General features: G+C 37.1%; 1 protein-coding gene across 1 annotated transcript in view; it reads right to left on the bottom strand.

Annotated features, from left to right (window-relative positions):
- Positions 1-25146, bottom strand: part of WDR41 (WD repeat domain 41) — a 48602-nt gene that overhangs the window by 2567 nt on the left and 20889 nt on the right. Inside the window, exons 5-12 of the mRNA XM_050795685.1 lie at positions 24163-24225; positions 18220-18331; positions 15593-15655; positions 14066-14176; positions 5425-5609; positions 2858-2979; positions 1946-2034; positions 886-1019 (exon numbers count right to left, since the gene is read on the bottom strand). Of these exons, the coding sequence (XP_050651642.1) occupies positions 886-1019; positions 1946-2034; positions 2858-2979; positions 5425-5609; positions 14066-14176; positions 15593-15655; positions 18220-18331; positions 24163-24225 (879 nt within the window). The remainder of the gene's footprint in view (positions 1-885; positions 1020-1945; positions 2035-2857; positions 2980-5424; positions 5610-14065; positions 14177-15592; positions 15656-18219; positions 18332-24162; positions 24226-25146) is intronic.

The raw sequence follows: 25146 nt of genomic DNA, 5'->3' as shown, positions 1-25146 counted from the left end.
TAAGAAGCTGACACTTATATAATGAGAAATGTGCCACATTCAAATACATTTGAATGTGTTTTACATGGGGTTTTCTCCACCATCTAAAAACCTTTTTTATGAGTTCCTACTATTTAAAAATATAAAGTCCAAACTCCTCAGCCTCAATGACATTCATAATCTGACCCCAAACCACATCCCCAGGCATAAGCTTTATCTCCTACTGGTGTCTGTTCACAGGAACTCAGCACTCCAGCCTAGCCAAGGTGCTCTTTGCCACCACATATATGCTATCTATGCCCTTCTGTCTACCACAGTCCGCTTGCCACCCAACCAGAAACAAAGTTAAAAACTGAGCTACTTGTTAGAGGAAAGCAAAGATAACTATGACACTGTACCCAACATCAAGGAGCGTATGGTGAAAAGGCTATATACTCATCCTACTAAAGTATCAAGTCCCATATCCTCTAACCATTTACAAGATTCAGCAAGAAATGTTTCTTCCTTCAAAGGCAGGTGAAAACAGGACTCTGTTCATAAATTTGATAAAGGCCCCTGGAATTTGATTCTGTTAAGGCTTTACCTGTATACACATAACCACAACCCTTCATGCATTCTCTGTTGACTGTTGTGTTATAGTCAGCATTATTCACACTGCCCTTATGGTCAGCTATCTCCAGCTCATAAATAATGGTGATTAAGCCCATTCTTAAAAGCAATGCATTCCTTGTTTCCTCAAATCATATCTCCGGAAAGGGAAATCCTAACTGCACATACTATAGCCTATCCCATTCTATATTCAGATCTACGAAAAAGTATATGCCTTTATGAGACCGACTGAATGAAAAGAGCAATGAAAAGGAAAAGCAGGAGTTGCCTGGACATTCTATGCCTGAAAAGCAATACCTCCACAGATGACGAGTGTCCAATCAAATCTCCAATAAGCTCCAGTGAACATGAAGTAGCGTTTTCTTGCTGCTTTTTAACAGGCTGGCTGGCTTGTTTGTTGACTCTTCCAAATCCCCACATGTTAAAAAAACCTAGAAAAAGAATCATTTCCAAAATGACTGTGCTCTATACGTACAATAATAACATGAGATCAGAAAAACAGAAAATTTAAATGTGAAGAGGTTCCAGACTTATTTTAGTCAAGGGCTAAGTGGACAGTACTGAGTTTTTGGAATATGTTATCTCATCTTTCTTAGCTAACCAGGTCTGTTCTTCATCTCTTTATTGCCCCTAGTCACCCACTGGTGAAGGTATATTAACAAAAAGACACTTGGAATAAAACAGGACAGAAACAAAGCTTGAATGGCAGTGTCTAACTGTCAAGGGAAAAAAAGGGCAAAACTCAGATCAACAAACAAGGCACGGGGGAAAATCTGTATGTGTATGTGCAAAAGCAACACCCCAGGACTTCAGGAACTCAAAAGAACCAGAAGCAACTAGGTACCAGCATCTGATTTCTTGTGCAAAGGTTGGTAACTAATTTATTCAACCCTTCAGAGTTTTGTTTTTCAAATTAAACACCTGGAAGTCAAGAGCTCATGCAATTATGATGTAAGCACACAAGGAAAAATGTATTTTTCCATAAATTGAGTTCAACATCAACGGTAAAGAACACTTTAGTTTGACATCTGACAGTACAAATTTTGTGTATCAGTCAGAATTAAAGACAATATAAATGAATACTTCATTAGGCCATTTGGTCATTCAGATGACCAGAAAGTAAATTTTCCCTCAATAAAGTCTCTATCTTACTTGAAATGAAGTGGCAGTTCTACATTAGGGCAGCATTAAGCTGTAAATCCTAGATCTCAATTACCATATGCTTTCTACAAACACCTGATGCCTATTTGGAGCATTTCTATACTATTTTAGTGGTTTCACATAATCGCCCTTCTCCTGCCTTTCACGTGAGAAGAAAGGACAGAGAAAAAGACTACCTTTCTGAGAGAAGACACACCTGTTGGGACAGGCTCAGCTGCAAGCTGCTGTTTTTCTCTTAACTCCCAAATGCGTACACTGCCATCTTCTGAGCATGAGATTAACTGCCTGTCAGAACAGAAAATCAGTAACACAAAGAGAGCGCACCACTGAGGACCAATGCTAAATTTGCAGTGAAAGAAATCAGTGGAGCCCTCAACTGCTTTTATTCAGCTCTTAGCAGGAACTGACAAAAATCACAATTTAACATGACGTTACAACACAAACTAAAAGCACCTTTTAGGAAAGCCACATGTTATACATTACATTAGCTCAAATGCTATAAATTTATTCTCTTCATTTAAAAAAATGCACTTGGGAAAACTGTGAATTGTACTTCACAATGTCCTAAGCAGCCCCCTCCCCTCCTCTTGCTACTCTCTTCTCTGGGTGCCTCTCACTCCAAAAATATCCTGCATAGAAAATAACGACATTCCCTGTCCGTATGTTCGTCCCTAGAAGCTCAGCAGCAAATCTACCCTGAGAGGAAACCACTCTCTTAGTAGCCTCATATAACAAGGAGACTAGCAGCCATTTGATTCTGGACATAAACAAACAAAAAGAAGGTAGGTTTATGAGAAACATAAAAATTGGTACACTGTAAGTGGCCCCAAAGTCATTTTCATTGTGAAATACCAAATTTTAAATCATCTCTTCTTACAATGAAATTCGACGTAATTCATTTGAACCTTTCTTCTTGTAAATTCTGTAATTTACAGAATTTAAATTTAATTTAAATGCCTGAGACAGCCCCCAGGCATTCTCCATTTCCAAAAGAACACAGCAGGTCAAGCCATGAAGCCAGGTAACTTGGCCACTTGAGAAATTACAATGGAAGCCCTGGGAACCGTGACTTGCTTTCATCTGCTGCAGAACAGATGGGAACTTGTACCTGTTCGGAAGTTTGGCAATGTGCAGGACGCTGGAGTCATGTGCAGTTTTCTGGCAGGCAATCACACGCTTCATGTGAAGGTTATACACGTATAAACCCCTTCCAACTGCAGCAAATACATTCTAGGGGAGAAGTCAGAAATGGGCGTAAAACTAGCACTCACCCTTCCTACTGTAATGGATTTCCAGCCCTCGTGTGACATCAGAAAGCCACTGTTACCTTCCCCATTCCTAGCCTTTAGCCCAAATTACAGTACTAATCTCTGAAACCCCAAAATGTCAAAGCACTAAGGAAAGCTCCAAGCATTTAGAAGGTAGGACACAACCACTAATGGAGAGAAAGGTCTGCATAGTATATCCCTTTGCGCCACTTTCTTCCTCACTGAAATAGATCTAAAGAAAAGCTATAGCTGGCAGCCTGGCTCTGCAGTGGAAGCTGTTGAGGGATAATCTGAGTTTTCATTTAAATAACACTATATCCTTGGGAAAATTACCTAGCTTCTTCTGCCTGAAAAATGCAAGCAAAATTACTTGCATTCCACATCTTCAGCAATCAGGAGACCTACGAGTGATATGAAAAAGCATGGCTACAGTGGCATTATCATCATGCAATCCTCTGAAGGTTTCACAAAAACATTTTTCCAAATGTACTATTAGAAGAAAATACCTTTTTACTAAAACAACTTTAATCTTTTGAAAGCATTTCCACCAATACTTATCTCACTTCAGCCTCACATCTTGTTAAGAAAGGCAAGCATCATTGCCATTTGCCAGATAAGGAAGTTAAAATTAAAGAGATTAAAGTCACACAAGAAATGAGACATGGAGTCAATATTAGAATCAAGGTCGTGTTACTCCAGTCCCTCAGTGCCTTGCTCGTTCCTCGCATGACAGACTCACATGCAGTAGTAGCCTTTGAAATTTTTGCAAGCACTTGTCCTACAATCATTCATTCTTAAGCCATGGATATCCCCATGAGGTAGACCTTTCAAATATCCCTACATATTGCCTGCTTGTTTTGACCAGAGATTCTGGGCCCTCCATCCTTTCTCACACAGCCTCCAAGACTACAAACTCAACTCAGACCTATAGTGACTGAACCAAAGCTTGCTGGAATCTTAAATCTGGAATGATCCCCTTGACTCTCAGGATTAGTACTCCACAATCAGCAATGCAGCTGATGCCCAATGCAGGTGCATTAATGAACAGTGCTAGCCAATGTGCTAAAATGGAAAGCCCTATGGATTGTATTCAATGCCAACATCCCACGAAACTTATTCTACAGACCAGGAAATCTGGGCACAGTTTAAGTAATTTATCCAAGGTCAGGAAAAAAATTAAAAACACAATTAGAGAATTCATGAGTTTTGGAGGCAGCATTTACTCAATGGAGACACTATCCCTGCTATCAATAACTAATGGTCCTTTACAGAAGGAAAGAACTCACAACAAAGAAAAATTAGGGAAAACTATACAATGCTTTATCCAGCATATATAGTAGAAAATAAACATCAATCAAAAAATTTAAGATTAAAAGAAATACAAAACAAAAAACTTTTAAATATTAATTTTTACAAAAGTGAGAAAAAAACATGTAACACTTAAAATATATAATTTGTAGGGCTACAACTCTAAGTGATCTAGTCTCCATCTTTTCTGAGACCATACTGTTTTTACCATGTATATTTAACTTTTTTCAAAATAAAGTTGGGATACAAAGAAACAATCTTTGAATATATTAGTATTTTTAAGTCCTGTTCCTATCCTAATCTCTCGTTTTGTTTTTAAAGAGTGGTGCAAAGAAAAATGGATCATATTCTCCCCCTGCCACAGAACATACTACTGAAATTTTTAATAAAAATAACAGGCATGCTGTTAGAAAATCTAAACAGTATAGAGTCACAAAACAGAGAAAAGCCTCCCCAACTCCTCCTCCTCGAAGGGTACAACTCATAAACATTTCTTGTAATTACATTTAGAAAAGTTAATTGCCCTTTAAACACATTTTCTGAGCCCCTGATGCTAAGAGATTTGTTTTTTAGATCAGAGATAAGATTCAGTAGTCCACGGGTACTAATCTGTTACAGCAAAACAGATCTCAAGTGCTTCAAGGGCATCACTCCCAAGCCCTATGGGATGGAAATCAACAATTCTCACTCAATTTATCTTGCCCCAAGATGCCAGCAGACTGAGAGAAACATTCCTAAAATTTTAAATTTCCTTTGCCTCACTAAATGCACCAGATCTTCAAAATAATTCTTTTTCACTGTTTCTTAAAACAATTTTAAGCGTTAACCTCAAATCCAATGGGATTATTTAATCCAACCCAAAATTTCAATAGAGTTTTAAAATCTGTGCCCATTTAATCATTTACTTGCCTCGAGATTAGAAGCAAAGATTAAAATGCTTTTTTAACACAAATCATACAATTTTAGAAAAAAATCAGACCATTTTAAAGCACAACCTGAAACCATGATGATACCCTTTTATGTCCAACATGGGATTATATTTTTAAAATCAGGATTGGGTTTATGTAAAAGGCAAGTTTATAGTGTATAGATTTTTTACCTCTTCATCACACGTGAAATGATGAATAGAAATGTCATTTGATTTTTGACAGAGTTTTATTTCTTGTTGGGTGTCCAGTTGTGGAGATGGGTCCCAGAAGTTGCGTTCATAGGCCTGCATGGTCCAGTCCAGCGCATCCCAGATGATCAGCTCTCCGATGTGGGAGCCGGTGACAAAACTCAAATCTAGGAAAAGTTCACATAGGCCTCATTATTGATCATTTTATCTAGGTAAAGGTAAAACTGAATGGAATGTCTAGTAGTAATGCTCTATAAAACCACAGTAATTAGAACAGTGAGGTACCTAGGCAAGCCAACAGAAAGATTAATATAAGAATAAGAAGGCCAGAAATAGACTCAAATTATCTTAGTAATTTAGTATGTAACAATGATTGCATTTCATTTCAGTAAAGAAATACCTCATGCTGGAATATCTGGTTACATTTAAGGGGAATAAAAGTAAAAGAACATCATCTTGGATCATCCACCAAAATAAGTTTCAAATAGATTAAAACATGAAAGTTACTTAAAGGATGGAAGAAAATAAAAGTGAATACTTTTATGAGTGTGGAGTGGTAAAGGGCTCTCATGGAAGCAGAGTGGGGTGCCAGGGGAAGAGATCCTAGTAAATAGCTGCTTGGCAAAACAAAAACAAAGACCAGGCACAGTGGCTCACGCCTGTAATCCCAGCACTCTGGGAGGACGAGGCAGGTGGATCACCTGAGGTCAGGAGTTCGAGACCAGCCTGGCCAATATGGTGAAACGCCATTTCTACTAAAAATACAAAAATCAGCTGGGCATGGTGGTGTGTGCCTTCGTCCCACCTACTCGGGAGGCTGAGACTGGAGAACTGCTTAAACCTGGGAGGCGGAGGTTGCAGTGAACTGAGATCGCACCATTGCACTCCAGCCTGGGCAACAGAGCGAGACTCAGTCTAAAAAAAAAAAAAAAAACCACACACACACACAAATACACTTAAATGACAAAAAGCTGGGAAAAAATTGCAACTTGGATGACAAAACAGGTTTATTATACTTGATACATAAGCAGTTCTTGGAAATTAAGAACAAGATAAATACAGCAGAAAAAAAAATGGGAAAAGGACCTGAAAAGGCAAAACAAATACAAATGGTCATTAAACATGTGAAAAGATGTTCAATTCCTTTAATAATCAAAGAAATTTAAAAAAGAGAGATATCATTTATTTACTTATGAATCAGGAAATATTATAAAACAGGAAAATACCGAATACAGTACTGGCAAAAGCATAAGAAATCAGCACATTCATGTACTGCCTAATACATTGGCTTTTTTTTTCAAAGATTAATTTGCTAATATGTATCAAAACCTAAAAAATGTAAATCTCTTGATCCAACAATTCCACTTCTAGGAATTTATCCTGAAGGAAATACATAAATGTACAAGGTTGTTACATACATATATGTACAAATACACACTCTTAAAAATCTGAAGATAACTACACATCGAATTGAGAATTGAATAAATAAGACATCAACAAAATGAAATAGCAATGCTGTTATTAAAAATTAAGTTACAAAAGTATGCTTATCAATATAAGCTTAGATATGGAAATATACTTATGACATATTGTTACAAAACAGTAAACCATATGAACACACATGTACACACATACATATGCCCAGAAAATCACCTAGAAAGATGTGGACTGGTGTTTAATACTGGATAGTGGAAAGATTTTAACTTATATTTTTAATATTTTTCACTATTTTCATATTTTTCTACTATGATCACGTATAAGTTGTACCAGTTTTTAAAACCTTTAAAAGTGGATTTTTTCCATTTTACATATTATATACTTTACACACAACATATTTAATAGAACATGTACAACTGCTAGACTTATTTCAAATAAATGTAATTTATTTAAATTATTACATATTTAGGGTAAGACAGAAGAGTATAATGCACTTAGTCTAGAAATCCATGTTCTGATTTTGGCTCTGCCTGTTGCTAGCCAGGTGGTCTTTAGGAAGAAGTTTAACCTTTATCTTGGATTCCTCATGCATTAAATGAGATGACTGTAAAAATTAAATTGAATAATAAACAGGTAGCCATTTAAAAAAGACATCAAATGTTATCTTTGCGCCCCTGGTAGTATTTTGAGCCCCTGGTATTATTCCACATTAACTGTATTAAAACATCCTATTACTTGTTAATTTAGGAATACATAGATGAGTAATTATGATTTAATTATTTCATTTATCAAATAAACCAGCAAGACAGAAATCTCTAATGACCACACGAACAATCTCTTAAGAGATACAGAATTACCAGCAACCCTACATGTAAACATTATTTGTCTTGGCTCCAAGGCTATAATAGGTAGATTATTAATATCTAATTTCTATAGTTCATTAACAGACTCTATAGAACTTACTCTGTGGAGAAATCACTTCTCATCTGTGGAGCAAAATGGGCTTCTAGTTTTAGTAGTGGGAAAGTTAAGGCAGTCCTAATCTTCCCAGGACCTTCTTTCCCACTCCTTTCCCTCCTTTTTCCAATTTCATTCAAACTACAGAAGAACCAGAGATGCTAAGGAGGGAAGATTCCCCTTGACTCTCACTCTGCATCTGTACTCATAACACAGAATTAACCTACTGAGACCATGCAGCTGCCTGCTCTGACTTAATCCTCCAACTGTCTGTGATTCCTCCATGCAGTAGAAACAAAATATTAACGACCAGTTGGAATTTTCCCTAAAAATAAAATACTGGCATTCAGCTGAGTCAGCATTCCCCCCCCCCTCTGTCGCCCAGGCTGGAGTGCAGTAACACAATTTTGGCTCCCTGTAACCTCCACCTCCCAAGTTCAAGCGATTCCTGTCTCAGCCTCCTATGTGGCATGTGACACCAAACCTGGCTAATTGTATTCTTAGTAGAGACAGGTTTCGCCATGTTGGCCAGGCTGATCTCGAACTTCTGACCTCAAGTGATCCAACCCCCTCAGGCTCCCAAAGTGCTGGGATTACAGGCGTGAGTCACCGTGCCTGGCCAATCGGCACATATTTTTAAGCAGTTTACACATGGTAAACTAATTCCCAAATAGGTCATTCAAAATGTTTCATGACAAACAACCTCAATGATATATTATTAGTAGATGGATTTTCATCCTGTATCAAAAGCCACTTAGTATGAAAATCTCACCTGTTATCTGTCTATCCATCCCTCACAAGTACTAACACCTCATGATTACCAAAGCATGCTGGCAACATGATACAAGACAAGGAATAAAATAAAGGAGCACCCAGAGCCTTCTGCCTAGAGAGATTAGCAGTTATTTTTGGTCTGTCTTAGAAAACCTTCTGCCTGGGGCATTCCAATCTTTTTAGCAAATCTGGTACTCATTATCCACACTTGTTGGTGTTCTGTCATACAAGTTTAAGGTTGCCCTGGGGCCACCCCTCTGAAAATAAGACTTGCCCTGTGATGTACAATCCCAAGCAACTGGCCATATCTTTCATTGGTAGTGGGTGAGGAGAAAGGAGCAGAGCTGCAAGTGAAGCAGGGTATCGTACAACATAAACATTTCAGGATCACTGACACCCACATCACAGCTAACATGCCTATGTACTGAAAGATGAGATTGTCAGCAAATCATTTTCGAATTTTAACAGACTACTTGGTCATGTTTGATTCCTAAATATACTTTTGGCTTATTTATTATCTGTAGTATAATTTTATAGTCATAGAGTTTATAAAGTAAAAAGTACTTTAAAAGTAAAAAATCCAAAAGCTAGAAGAAGACAAGAAATAACTAAGATCAGAGAAGAATTGAAGGAGATAGAGACATGAAAAACTCTCCAAAAAAAAAATCAATGAATCCAGGAGCTATTTTTTTTTCTGAAAAAATTAACAAAATTGACCACTAGCTAGACTTATAAAGATGAAAAGAGAGAAGAATCAAATAGACACAATAAAAAATGATAAAGGGGATATCACCACTGACCCCACAGAAATACAAACTACCGTCAGTTAATACTATAAACACCTCTATACAAATAAACTAGAAAATCTAGAAGAAATGAATAAATTCCTGGACACATACACCCTCCCAAGACTAAACCAGAAGAAGTCAAATCCCTGAATAGACCAATAACAAGTTCTGAAATTGAGGCAGAAATTAATAGTCTACCAACCAAAAAAAGTCCAGGACCAGACGGATTCACAGCTGAATTCTACCAGAGGTACAAAGAGGAGCTGGTACCATTCCTTGCGAAACTATTCCAAACAACTGAAAAGGAGGGACTTCCTAATTCATTTTATGAGGCCAGCATCATCCTGATACCAAAACCGGGAAGAGACACAACAAAAAAAGAAAACTTCAGGCCAATATCGCTGATGAACATCGATGCAAAAATTCTCAATAAAATACTGGCAAACACAATCCAGCAGCACATCAAAAAACTTACCCACCACAATCAAGTAGGCTTCATCCCTGGGTTGCAAGGATGGTTCAACATATGCAAATCAATAAACATAATCCATCACATAAACAGAACCAATGACAAAAACCACATGATTATCTCAATAGATGCAGAAAAGGCCTTTGATAACATTTAACATCCCTTCATATTAAAAATTCTCAATAAACTAGGTATTGATGGAAGGTATCTCAAAATAATAAGAGCTATTTATAAGAAACCCACAGCCAATATCGTATGAATGGGCAAAAGCTGGAAGCATTCTCTTTAAAACCTGGTACAGGACAAGGATGCCCTCTCTCACCACTCCTATTCAACATAGTATTGGAAGTTCTGGCCAGGGCAATCAGGAAGGAGAAAGAAATAAAGGGTATTCAAATAGGAAGAGAGGAAGTCAAATTGTCTCTGTTTGCAGATGACATGATTGTATATTTAGAAAACCCCATTATCTCAGCCCAAAAACTCCTTAAACTGATAACCAACTTCAACAAAGTCTCAGGATACAAAATCCATGTGCAAAAACCACAAGAATTCCTTTATACCAACAATAGACAAGCAGAGAGCCAAATCATGAATGAACTCCCATTCACAATCACTACAAAGAGAGTAAAGTACCTAGGAATACAGCTAACAAGGGATGTGAAAGAGAACTATAAACCACTGGTCAAGAAAATAAGAGAGGACACAAATAAATGGAAAAACATTCCATCCTCATAGATAGGAAGAATCAATATCGTGAAAATGGCCAGACTGCCTAAAGTAATTTATAGATTCAATGCTATTCCCATCAAACTACCACTGACATTAAATTAGAAAAAACTATTTTAAATTTCATATAGAATCAAAGAAGACCCCGTATAGCCAAGACAATCCTAAGCAAAAAGAACAAAGCTGGAGACATCACGTTACCTGACTTCAAACTATACTACAAAGCTACAGTAACCAAAACAGCATGGAACTGGTACCAAAACAGACATATAAACCAATGGAGCAGAACAGAGACCTCAGAAATAACACCACACATCTACAGCCATCTGATCTTCAATAAACCTGACAAAAACAAGCAATGGGGAAAGGATCTCCTATTCAGTAAATAGTGCTAAGAAAACTGGCTAGCCATATGCAGAAAACAGACACTGGACCCCTTCCTTACACTTTATACAAAAATTAACTCAAGATGAATTAAAGACTTAAACGTAAGAAAGACCTAAAACCATAAAAACCCTATAAGAAAACCTAGGCAATACCATTCAGGACATAGGCATGGGCAAAGACTTCATGACAAAGATGCCAAAAGCAACTGCAACAAAAGCCAAAGCAGACAAATGGGATCTAATTAAAAAGAGCTTCTGCATAGCAAAAGAAACTACCATCAGAGTGAAAAGGCAATCTACAAAATGGGAGAAAATTTTTGCAATCTACCCAACAAAGGGCTAATATCCAGAATTTATAAGGAACTTTAATTTACAAGAAAAAAACAACCCCATCAAAAAGTGGGCAAAGGATATGAACAGGCACTTCTGAAGACATTTATGTGGCCAACAAACATACAAAAAAAAGCTCAACATCACTGATCATTAGAGAAATGCAAATCAAAATCACAAGATACCATCTCACACCAGTCAGAATGGCAATTAATTAAAAAGTCAGGAAACCACAGATGTTGACGAGGCTGTGGAGAATAGGAAGAACACTTTTACACTGTTGGTGGGAGTGTACATTAGTTCAACCATTGTGGAAGACAGTATGGCGATTCCTCAAGGATCTAGAACCAGAAATACCACTTGACCCAGCAATCCCATTACTGGGTATATACCTAAAGGACTATAAATCATTCTACTACAAAGGCACATGCACATGTATGTTTACTGCAGCACTATTTACAACAGCAAAGATACGGAACCAACCCAAATGCCCATCAATGATAGACTAGATAAAGAAAATGTGGCACATACACACCATGGAATACTATGCAGCCATAAAAAGGAATGAGATCATGTCCTTTGCAGGCACATGGTCATGAAGCTAGAAGCCATCATCCTCAGCAAACTAACATAGGAACAGAAAATCAAATGCCGCATGTTCTCACTCTAAGTGGAAATTGAACAATGAGAACATATGGACACAGAGAGGGGAACAACACACACCAGCACCTCTTGGGGGGAAGGGGAGGAAACTGAGAGGACAGGTTGATAGGGGCAGCAAACCACCATGGCACAAGTATACCTATGTAACAAACCTGCACATTCTGCACATGTATCCCATTATTTTTAGAAGAATTTTTTTAAAAAGATCATTTAAAAGGCAGTAAAAAGTATATGATGCTTTCTGTAACTTTCATTAACAATTTTTTCTTTAGTTTTCCCTTTTTTCCCCTTACGGATTTGGCAAAGGAATACTTGAAGAAAGTTTTCAGAAACTGCTGTAAGTTCCTCTGTGTCTCACATGGTAAAAGAAGTGCCATGAGGTTCAGGCTATCTAGTACCATCCCATCGTCTTCATTTCAGTAACCATGCTGGCTCAATAGTACCAGTGCTTCGCTGCTAAAACAAAGTAACTACGCGTGACCAGTGTAATGGGCCAAATACTGCTGGGCTTTTCTCAGCAGCCCTGGGAACTTGAGACTTAAGACTCAGTGTCACCAATGAGGCTTCAGAGGGCTTCCCAAGTAAGAACTTGCCTTTTGTGCTATGTCTCCATCCACGGCTAGAGAACAAGAGCCCCCAGAGAACATTAAAGGGACACCAGCAACCACTGTTCTATCACCACAGACAATCTAGTCCTTAGAAAGACCTGCAGCTGGGTTTTACAGTAAGATGGCTATTAGGGAGGAAGATTTTGGAGCTGGGAGGGACATTCTTACTGGTATATCTGAACACATGACTGAATGGACACAAATGGAGACTAGGCTTGGTACTCTCTGTGCCCCTTGCTCCCCTTTGTCTCACGCTTACACAAAATACTGCTTAAAAACAAAGCCGGCCAGGCTCGGTGGCTCATGCTTGTAATCCCAGCACTTTGGGAGGCTGAGGCAGGCAGATCATGAGGTCAGGAGTTCGAGACCAGCCTGGCCAATATGGTGAAACCCTGTCTCCACTAAAAGTACAAAAATTAGCCAGGCGTGGTGGCATGCGCCTGTAGTCCCAGCTACTTGGGAGGCTAAGACAGAAGAATTGCTTGAACCTGGGAGGCAAAAGTTGCAGTGAGTCAAGACCGCGCCACTGAACTCCAGCCTGGGTAACACAGGGAGCCTCCGTCTCAAAAATAAAATAAAATAAAATAAAATAAAATAAAATAAAATAAAATAAAATAAAATAACAAAGCCAAGCCAGGCCTCAGGGAGATATGTTGCTGGGGTGCTGTCTAGTCCTTCCACTACATCGTATTCCCAGCATCCTTACAGGAGCGTCCTGCAGGCTCCACCAGACTATCAAACTGAAGCCACCAAGAGTCCTCTCACATGACTTCATACACAGATCACCCAGCACAGTTCTGATGATATAAGCTGTCACTTATTTGCAAGTGAACTGAATGTCAAGATCAGTGGTTTGTGATCTTGCCATCTGATGTCAGATTTAGCTCACAGGAGATACTCATTAAAATCATTTAGGAAGCCAAATAGGATGTACAGCAAGACAAAACCCCCATCATAAGGAAGGGAAGACACGACCCATTTTCTGCAGACTTTTACTTTAGTTTGGTGTTATTGTTTGAGAGTCTTCAATCAGGATTACAACTGGCTTGAATCCTGCTCATTCTAGTGTAAGTGTATATGCTGTGTGATATTGTATGGTGTGGACGGCAAGACAAAAGGGCATATTTCCAATCTCTTTACAAAAGAGGAACTAGCCAGAACCACCTGCCAAAAATGCTGAAACAGCCTGTGACAGTCATCCCACAGCTACCAAGCAGCGCCTGAGATTATGTTCTCCTCTATTTTCTTTTCTCTGCCTTACTCTATTTTCCTTGTCCCTAAATCTTAGACCTAGCAATCTAGGGAACTTGCTCAGCTCCACTGGCTAAAACTTCAGAGTAAAAGAAAATGACAATCCCTACTAATCTAAAGCATTATTTTAATGACTTATGCTAGAATCCCAGAACAAAGCAAGGCTCATGGTTCAGAGCAGGTTGTGTTAACAGGTACAAAATTGTACACAATAAATGTACACAATGAGCTTACCATTGACATTAATCAATGAGAGAATATTATCCTGGTGATCAAGAAGGTGCTTAATTTCAAGAATATCCCATTCTAGTGATCCTTCTGTGGGTGCTACCAACCTGAAAATTACTAAATGAAAAAGACAGATAAAATTTTATTACAATGTTCAGAGGATAAAATTCCACTTCTTCTCTAAAAAAAAGCATTTCATTAAGTGAAAAATACCTACCATACTGAAAAACCCATTTCCAAAAAACAAAAAGCTATATTCATACTACTTTAAACTATTTCTTTCAAATGCTTGAGATGTTTGAGATGATCTACTAAAACCCATACTGAATGTGTCCTGAAGAACCCTCTTCCTTTACTGACTTTTCCAAACACTGAAGCTCCCATTCTCTCTAGGGTTTCGATGGATGTCTGGCTATCTCAACTCACTCACTCCCTAGCCAGTGACTAGCCCACATTCCTGAATCACCTCCACCATCAGCTTTCTCTACTCATGTCCCCAGGCCAATAAGCATTACTACAGAATAAGCTGCAAATCCAAGCTTAACTTCAACTCAGTAAAGACATAAGCAGCTTCTTTTTTAAAAAGTTTTTGATTCCTAGGCATATACCATTAAATTATAAATTCTCTGAGTATGTCTTATAATGTTTATATGTCATGCAGTTCTTTTGACTATAGTAATGTTCAATGTGTTGCTTTTCTCATTATCGACTTTAACAAATACAGTTTTATTTAAACTAGTATAAATCCTAACTTTAATCAATGCACAAAACCCATAATAAAATCTACTGACATGATTCTATCAACAGCATTTACTAAACATTTATGTTCCGGGAACTCTAGGTACCAAATGTGAATGAGGGCCAGCCACAAATGCTCAGTCCAGAGTGCGAGAGAGACTTGTTTATAAACAGGCTTACCGTCAATATACTGAGTGTTTAATACGCCACTGGACCAAGTGCTGTGGAAGCTCAAAGACTAGGATGACTACCACCTGAGAAGTGACAAATCTCAGAGATCATGTCCTTTTCAAATTACGAAAAGTATCTTTTCTTTCTCACATTTCTCTTGGAAGACAGGTCATGCCATGCTTCTTTCTGTGTCTCCGACAGTATTTTACCAAACTACAAATCTCTAACAAGGTTATTTAATCCTGACAGCCACTGTGGTTGTCAAAAGAAGATTTCAGTCAACAGAAAAGAGAACTCTTTCTGATACACATCGAACTTATGGGAAATTCTACTTTAGTCGGAATATTATGAAGTCATCTTGAGACTGGAATTTTGGAATAAGAAGCAATATACTGTTTAACCAAGCTAACATACTGATTAAAAGACTGGTAAGAAAAAGAAACCTGGCCTAACATCCTGAAAATGTCTCAGTCTCTGTATCACTTCAACGATCCCAAGAAGCCAAGACTGGGGCACAGGGAGATGTCCCTTAAATAAAAAACAAATTAGTCTTTCAGCATGTGTATACAATTCTCATTGAAAATATACAAGAAGAAAAAGAGAAAGAAAAAAATTCATACTCACTCAGTTCTTTGCCAACTGCTGCCACAACACAGTTCTTAGGTATTTCAACCAAAGCACTAATACCTCCAAAAACATATAAAACAAAGGTCAAATTATTTTTCTCACAGATTAGATCAAAAACAAAAACATTCTCAGTTTTATGTCAGTCGTTTTCCATAAAGAAGATAAAGCACACAGAACTAGCTCCACACACACTTCCTCGCTTGCTTATTCATGGAAAATGATTTTGTTAAATGTAGGTTTCTGAGACTTTTGGAAGACATTATTGATTTATTAAGAGCAGAATATGGAGTTGTTATTTTTTGTACTTTTTTTTTTTTTTTTTTTTTTTTTTTTTTTACTGTGGTGATAAAAGTGGTAGATTCAGCCATTCAAACTTATTTACAAGGGATCCCTTAAGATAATCACCATTACCCATTTACAAGATGGCTAGCTCAAAAGTGATGTAAAATTGGGGTTTTCCTTCCTGTAAACTTAAGAAGATTGAGCAGGCTCCCTGGCGCTGAACGAACTAGCCAACAGTCAGCAGCTAAGAAAGCGGCCTTCAAATAGCATGTCTGTGGATCCATTAATACACGTACAAATTTTCTTCTATTATTGAAAGAATCAGATTCAACATTCTAACACACTTCACTTATTTAAGTAAAGAGGTCTGAGTATCTTTTCATAGCCAAATCATGATTTTAGGGTAACTATAACTTCTACAAGGCATGTTACAATTTTACTTCTGTGGGCATGAATAAAAAAGTTGATATATTAGAACCACTACATGTTGGCAAAAGAAAAAAAAAACCTGTTTAATTTTTCCATTATGATATATATGTAATTTACGATATATATATGCAAGTGTGGAAAATGGTCTACTCATTTGCTTATCCTTCCATCCATCAAAGGACTAACTGTTGTGATTTGGACAGTATTTCTGGCCAAGATTTTTCTCCACATAGGCGTGTTTTAACAGTAGGATTTGTATTTTCCCATGTACAAGGAGGAGGAAATGGTGCTGCAAGGAAGGCAAAGGAGTGGTACAGAGAAGGCAGAGGACATGGGAGAGCAGCAGGGTGAGTAGCAAGAGAAGAATACTAAATGCAGAAAACAGCTTGTTTAAAAATATTTCACTAACTTGTATGTGAAAATTCTAGAAGCCCAACAATCCAGAAGTAGCAACCTAATACTCAGAATCACAGAACATATTGCTGGAAAGGACACGGATGCCCTGTGTTTTAGTCCAGGGCTCCTTCCATTGTATCACATTGACTAAGATTATCTTTGCTTATCCAAACACAGAATAACTGCTTGTAAAAGCTCCATCACCAGTCCATAAATCAAGCAGGGCTTATGAAAGGACATCATGGCATAAGGGTCTAATAACACTGTTAACAATCTGGCCTCCGGTAATGCGGAAAACCCAAATGACGAACAGCTCACCAGTGGTAACCCACGGCCTTCTCAAGGCTTTCCCACAGATACCTTCAAAGCCTCTGTTAACTCTTGAGACACTGATGAACGGCAGTATTGTGATTACTTAATATATAGTACTTAAAGATAACTTGCAAAACAAAGGGAGACTGCAATAAGAGGTGGCTATTTCCAGGAACACACAGAAGATTCTTTTCAGCTCCAATTTCAACATTTTACAATATAACTTTACCAAAATAAAATTCATGAAAACCACAGGCTAGTGAAAGAGAGAGGAAAATGAACATAAAGATGTATAATTCATGGTAATAGTACACTGGGAAATATATTCTAGATTTGAGCAAGATTATTAGTAATCAAATGTTGAACTGAGTGGTTAAATTGTAAACCCTAGCAATGTATGGATTTAGTTTTCCTAAGTCATTATTTTTCTGATACTTTAAAATATCTATGTGGAACTAAGCTAGCTCCTATTTGTAACCAAATTCAATTCACAGGGCTCCTGCTACCATTGAAATGTCAACAACGTGCACGATAATGTTCCTTTTAGGATAACCAGGCTCATTTGATTATTTTTAGAAATAACGATAGTTAATACTGTGACTTCAAGGTTGTTATTAAAATCTACCCATTTATATTTAAATATTTTACTCTAAAAATAGATTTTATTTTTTAAGATCCTTGGTATCAAAAAGTCAAAACTGATTTATTTTTTTTCTGTTGAAACCAAAAGCACATGCACACAGAATTCTGAGAAAATGAAACTTTATCAGTAAGCTTGCACATGTATGAACTTTTTGGTAAGGACAATTGTAAAAAGAGGTCATCCTTAGGCATTTATTCAAAGTTAATGACCCCACAAATGCTACTATAAAGGTGTAAGGGTCTGCTTCTAGGTATCAGCGTGCTCATCAAACACAGTTCAAGAAAACAGCCTAAGAGCATTGGAAAAGGTTGTTCTTGAGAAATTCTGTTAGAAGGGAAGGGGAAGTCAAAAGGATTGGAGTCTTCTCCTTCTGATTCAGGATAAAAATGTATTTTACACAACCCCTGATCTGAATTGAATATGGCTACCTGTTATCTTCAGAACTGAAAAGAAAAATCCCCTATATTGACCTTTCTACTTATGGGAAGTCTCTCTGAAGATCTGCTGTGTCTTCTGGAGTCTGTCAATCACAGTTCAAAATTACCTTGATTTGTTTTTTTACCTGTATCAGAAAGGTGGCTAGTCTTACACAGGAGATCTAATTTTCGGTTCCACACACACAGGTCATTCCCACCGGAAAGCCAAACATCTAGTCTCTGCAGAACAGTTAAACACTGCAAAATGTATTTGAAATGTGTATCAGGTTAGAAACTCAAGCAGTCATTGTTCAGTGGTTTTAAAATATATCCCCAAGTTCTTTAACCCCTTCCTTCAATAGGTGGAGCTTATTTCTCCTTAGTAGAACATGTGGGCACTACTAAGTGACTAGCTTCTACCAAACAGAATCTGGCAAGAGGGATGATGTGTGACTTAAAAGACTAAGTCATAAAATACACTGTGGCCTCCTCCTTGTTCTCTCTTGGATCACATGCTCTAAGGTGAAGACACTAAAGCGGTCACATGGAGAAAGGTTCATGTAGCAAAGAGCTGAGGCCTCTGGGCAAAAACCAGCACTAACTTGCCAACCACACAGGTGAGCCTCCTGGGAGGTAGCTCCTCCACCACAGTCAGCCCTTCAGATAGCAGGAGCCTCAGGAGAGGCCCTGAGCCAGAACCACCCAGAGAAGATGCTCTCTAGTCCTAATCACAAACACTGTGAGATGACAAATGTTTATTGTTTTAAGACACTACGTTTTGAGGTAATTTGTTACTCAGTAATAAATTACTAATACACAACTGCCTGAACTCCTTTTTAAATCAAACTGAAACTATGACCTTAGTTTCTCTGTATCTTTAGAATAAATAACGCCTAAGTCTTCTCAATTCTATATATTTGGTAGACTCAGGAAAGTGAGTGTTTCAAGTACCATATAAGCCTTTAATAGTACTCTCCTTGTCCACTGACTCTGAGTCAGACAAGGCCAAGAGCAAGGGAGAAGAACAGAAAATAAAAGGCAGAGGTTCTGGTAATCTTGCCTAGGCTGAGCAGGGCTGCTTTTAAAACTGTCAGGAGATCGAGACCAGCCTGGCTAACACAGTGAAACCCCGTCTCTACAAAAATACCAAAAAAAAAACTAGCCGGGTGAGTTGGCGGGCACCTGTAGTCCCAGCTACTCGGGAGGCTGAGGCAGGAGAATGGCGTAAACCCGAGAGGCGGAGCTTGTAGTGAGCCAAGATCGCACCACTGCACTCCAGCCTGGGCGACAGAGCGAGACTCCATCTCAAAAAACAAACAAACAAAAAACTGTTGGATTAAAAAGAATTGAAAATAACCAATGCAGTTTATATTTCTAGTGCTCCTACTCTGTCTAATCTCTGGATTTTTTTTTTTTTTTTTTTTTTGAGACGGAGTCTTGCTCTGTTGCCCGGGCTGGAGTGCAGTGGTGCGATCTCAGCTCACTGCAAGCTCCGCCTCCCAGGTTTATGCCATTCTCCTGCCTCAGCCTCCCAAGTAGCTGGGACTACAGGCACCCGCCACCTCGCCCGGCTAGTTTTTTTGTATTTTTTTAGTAGAGACGACGTTTCACCGTGTTAACCAGGATGGTCTCGATCTTCTGACCTCATGATCCGCCCGTCTCGGCCTCCCAAAGTGCTGGGATTACAGGCTTGAGCCACCGCGCCCGGCCTAATCTCTGGATTTTTAATGCTAGTGTTTCATTTCTTTAACTGCCAAATAGTATTCCACTGTGTGGACATACATTGTGTTTATTCATCAGTTGATGGACATATAGGTTGTTTCCATTTTGACAATTATAATATTGCTATGAACAATTATGTATACATTTTTATATGAACTTACATTTTCATATCTCTTGGGGATAATAGCAAGGAGTGAGACTGCTGGGTCAAATGATAATTCTGTTTAACTGTTTTCCAAGGTGGCTGTATTATATCATTCTAGATCCCACCAGAAATGTATGAAGGTTATAATTGCTCCACATTCTTACCAACACTTGTCTTTTACATATTAGCCACTTTAGTATATAGGAAATAGTATTTCACTGTGGTTTTGACTTGCATTTCTCTAGTGACTAATGATGTTGAACCCTCTTTTTCATGTGCTTATTTGACATTTGTTTATCTTCTTTGGAGAAATTTCTTTCTTTCAAATCTTGTCTATTTTTAATTGGAGTATTTGCTTTTTTACTGAATTCTTCATAGATTGTATACACAAGTGCCTTATCAGATATACGATTTGAAAATATTTTCTCCAATTCTGTGTGTTGTCTTTCCACTTTGAAGCACAAAAACTCTTCATTTTGATGAGGTCCAATTTATTTTTTTGGTTGTTGTTATTGATATGCTTTTGATGTCATATTTAAGATATGCCCATATTTAAGATGTGCCCAAGGTCACAAAGACGTACTCCTTTATTTCTTCCAAGATTTTTGTAGTTTTAACTCTTACATTTGGGTCTTTGACCCATTTGAGTTAACTTTTGGATATGACATGCAGTAGGGATTAAAATTTCATTATTTTGTATGTGGATGTCCAATTGACACAGCATCATTTTTTGAAGAGACTATTCTTTCTTCCATTAAAGGTTCTTGGCACTCTTGTCAAAAAATCAATTGGCTATGTGAGGCTTTACTTCTGGGCCTTTAATTCTATTCCATTGATCTGCATGTCTATCACTATGCCAAAACCACACTGTCTTGACTACTGTAGCTTCATATTAAATTTTGAAATTGGGAAGTGTGTCTTGGAACTTTGTTTTTCCATTTTAAGACTGTTTTGGCTATTCTAGGTCCCTTGCACTCCCATATGAATTTTAGGATCAGCTTGTAAATTTCTCAAAAAAAAAAAAAGCCAGCTACAATTCTGATAAAGATTGGGTTCAATCTGTAGATCAATGTGGGTGGTGGTGTAATCATAACAGTAGTAAAATTTGACCCATGCACTCAGGATGCCTTTCCATTTATTTAGATCTTTAATATCTTTCAACAATGTTTTATAGTTTTTGGTATGTAAGTCTCATACTTCTTCAAATTTCTTTTAATAGTGATGGGGTATTGCTATGTTGGCCAGGTTAGTCTTTAACTCCTGGTCTCAAGCAATCCTCCCACCTCAGCCTCCCAAAGTGCTAGGATTATAGGCATATGCCACCCCGCCCAGCCTACATCCATTTCTGAGTATTTTATTCTTTTGGATGCTACTGTAAATGGAATTGTTTCTTAATTTTTGGAATGTTCATTGATAATGAACAGAAATACAATTGATTTCTGTGTGTTGATATTATATCCTGAAACCTTGCTAAATCCATTTACTAGCCTCAATAGTTTGGTTGTGGACTTAGGATTTTCTATATACACAAGATCATGTCATTTGGGAATAGAGATAGTTTTAGCTCTTCCTTTCCAATATGGATGTCATTTATTTCTTTTTTTAATTGCCCAACTGCCCTGGCTAAAACCTCCAGTACAATGTTAAACAGATGTGCTGAGAGCAGACATCCTTATCTTGTGCCTGATCTCTGGGGGAAATTATTTGTCTTTCACCATTTTTTTAATTTTTTTTTTTTTTTTTTTGGGAGACAGGATCTTGCTCTATCGTCCAGGCTACAGTGCAGTGGCACAATTACAACTCGCTGCAGCCTCAAACTCCTGGACTCAAGCGATCCTTCCACCTTAGCCTCCAGTAATAACTTCCTCCTGTAATAACTGGGATTACAGACATGTGCCACCAGGCTGGCTAATTTTTCTTTTTTTTTTTTTTTTTTTTTTGGTAGAGAAGTTTCACCATGTTGCTCAGGCTGGTCTCGAACTCCTGAGCTCAAGTAATCCACCCACTTTGGTCTCCCAAAGTGCTAGGATTGCAGGCATGAGCCACCACACCAGCCTAGCCTTTCACCATTAATACAAAATTAGCCTTGAGATTTTCACAGAAGCCCTTTATTAAGTTAAAGAAATTCTCATCTATTCCTAGTCTGTGGGGTATTTTTATCATGAAAGGTGTTGGAGTTTGTCAAATGCCTTCTCTGTTTTCTGTTGAGATGATCCTGTGGTTTTGGTCCTTTATTCTTACTAGGGTGTATTTCATTGATTAATTTTCAGATGTTAAACTAAGCTCATATTCCAGGGATAAATCTCACTTGGTCATGGTGTATAATCCTTTTTAGATGTTGCTGAATTTGGTTTGATAATATTTTATTGAGGATAATATACGCTTTTGTTACTTAACATTTTACCACTAGCATTTTCCTCTTTTAATATTCTTCTGAAATATAAATTTTAGTATATATATCTACCATAATTTATTTTCTTATAAGACATTTAGGGCACTTCCAAACATCCATTTATAAAAATGTATTTGTAGTACACATTTCTGTTCATAAATCTCTGCCCTATTTTCTGATTATTTCCTTTAAAGAGTTTTCTAGAATGATCACTGGATTAATACCTATAATAATTTATTTAGATTCATTCATAATGCCAAACTACCTTCCAGGAAGACATCAATTTATAGTCTCAATATGCAATAAAATGCCAATTTCACTATCTCCTTGCTAACATCAACCCTTATAAAAAACGTTGCTAGTTCAAAAAATAAATGATAGTATTTCTCATATTGGGGATATAAATTTCTTAGATAAGCTATCTATTCAAGAACAACTGGACCACTGAATTAAATGAGTGCAATGCTATTTTTTAACAATTTTTATGTGAAACAGTATCACAGCAGGAGAAAACAAACACAAATATCTAGCTGATTTACATCACGGTAAAACCCCTTTTAAAACTACTTTCACTTTATTGGAATAAGATACTTTTTTAGTGACCAGTTCCTATAACCAGTTCATAACACAGTTTACCAAAGGAATTTCCCCCAAATACATTAAATTTTTTTCTTTCTTTGTTCCTTCAAGCCATGTATTTTCATTGGAAACTTAACGACCTTAGTTTTTCAGATAGCAAGAATATTTTTAAAGGAATGTAAATGGGGCATCATTTCAGGCCACATAGAGATTTTAATCAAATCAATACTTTAACGACTTCTTTAAAAATCCACTGTTAAGTTAGATAAAAGCATATATAGTACATGGCACTTTCTTCCCCTGAAACTTGACTAAGTTGATATTTTGAACAGCACAGTGCCATGAGATGGCTACCAGAGATCCTGCCTTTTTGGGAAAAAATGAACTATCCTAACTAGTGGCACACAGCAATTCTTTTTACATTAAGAAAAAAAAGAAACAAAAGAGCTCCAATATGGAGATCAGTTATCCTTAAAGTAAATGAGAGAACATCTAATACTACTACTATCTTTTACCAAAACTTGCTTACGTTACTAAAAAACAGTGGCACTTTCTCTGAACACTTAATTTCTGTAGGTATTACAAGCAACCTAGTCTTATCTGTTTGTTTCTCTAAAATGTAGCAGAGCTTCTGTCATATAATCAGCCCCAATCAATCACTGTTTGTAAAATGAATAAAACTAACAGTAGCAGCAAATTAGCCATGTCAGTTTTTAGTTTTGAAACTAAGTAACTGACATGTCTTGCCTTTGTGACCTTAGTGAAGGCAGGGTCACGGGACAAATAATTCTATATTTTAAATTCAAAGTATAAAGAAAACAGACCAGCTACTATTATGGTCATTCTGCAAGTAATATCTCTTCCTAGAACTACCTACAAAAAAACATACTGGGTACTACCTTTTTCCTTATCTTGCTATTGGGATTATCCCTTGCTCTAATTTCAACTATTATGGTCATTCTGCAAGTAATATCTCTTCCTAGAACTACCTACAAAAAAACATACTGGGTACTACCTTTTTCCTTATCTTGCTATTGGGATTATCCCTTGCTCTAATTTCAAATGGAAACATTCTAACACTTAATACATATGCTCTCAAAAATCTGGTGTCACACGAATGAAATGACTACAAGTGTGTGGAAAGAAATAATTCATAAGACCCACTAAAGTAATTTCGTCTAACTTTTTAAACCATGTCTTCTCAGACAAAAATAGATTGCCATAAAAACTCATATTTACTTAAGATTTTACCTTTACAGTAGACTGGAAGCATGATATTCTCTGAACTTGTCTGCCAGTATCACTATCCCACACCTAAATTTATGTTAAGAAATAATTTCTAGACAGAATTTTAAAATCTCAATTATAACTTTTCTAATTAACAATTAAACCACAAATGTTAAGCAGTTAGAAATTCTTTAAATAAAACATAAAATACTTAGTGTTTATACCACCACAAAAATGAATTCATATAGTGAGTCATCAACTTAGCAAAGCAGGCTTATGATCTAAAATAAGTTTGAGGTAAATTTTACTATCAAATTATTTGAAAATGCCAACATAATGAATGGTCTGCAGTACTGAATCTTTACAAGCACTAAATATTGCAACTGTTTAAAGTTTATTCTCCAGAATAGTCTACCATAATCTAATAAGCATAAAGTACTTATACCAAAACTATCATGTCCATTAGTATTTACTGAAAGCTCCCTATAATGTGGATAGCATGATTTACTACTGTTATCTTGATTCGAGAAGACACTAACAGTGTATTACCATTACCTGTATATGCATTTAACATAATCAGAGGGCCTCTCACAAAACATCTGAGTTTAGTTTGACTTAAGAAGCACAGTGATTTTCAAACTTTTATACCATTTCCTATAGTAAGAAATACATTTCACACCATGTCTGAAAACACATTTACATACATGTATGTACTATGGATACAAATGTATATGCACATATTAAAAATTGAAACTAATTTCACAACTAGTTAACCTTATCATGGCCAATGCCTTTTGTTATATTTTTATTATACAGATGTGCCTTGACTTAAAGTACAGTTTTCTCCCACAATAAACCCATTCTAAGTGGAAAATATCCCAAGTCGAAATGCATTTAACACACCTATCAAACATCATAGCTTAGCCTGTCCTAACTTATATGTGCTTAGAACACATACATAAACTTATAGTTGGGCAAAAAAAAAAAGGCATCTGGCAACACAGTACA

Source organism: Macaca thibetana, chromosome 6 (assembly GCF_024542745.1).
Source record: "Macaca thibetana thibetana isolate TM-01 chromosome 6, ASM2454274v1, whole genome shotgun sequence".
Taxonomy (NCBI): Eukaryota; Metazoa; Chordata; class Mammalia; order Primates; family Cercopithecidae; genus Macaca; species Macaca thibetana.
Note: the sequence above shows the minus strand (reverse complement) of the source record. Positions and strands in the feature narration are given on the sequence as shown.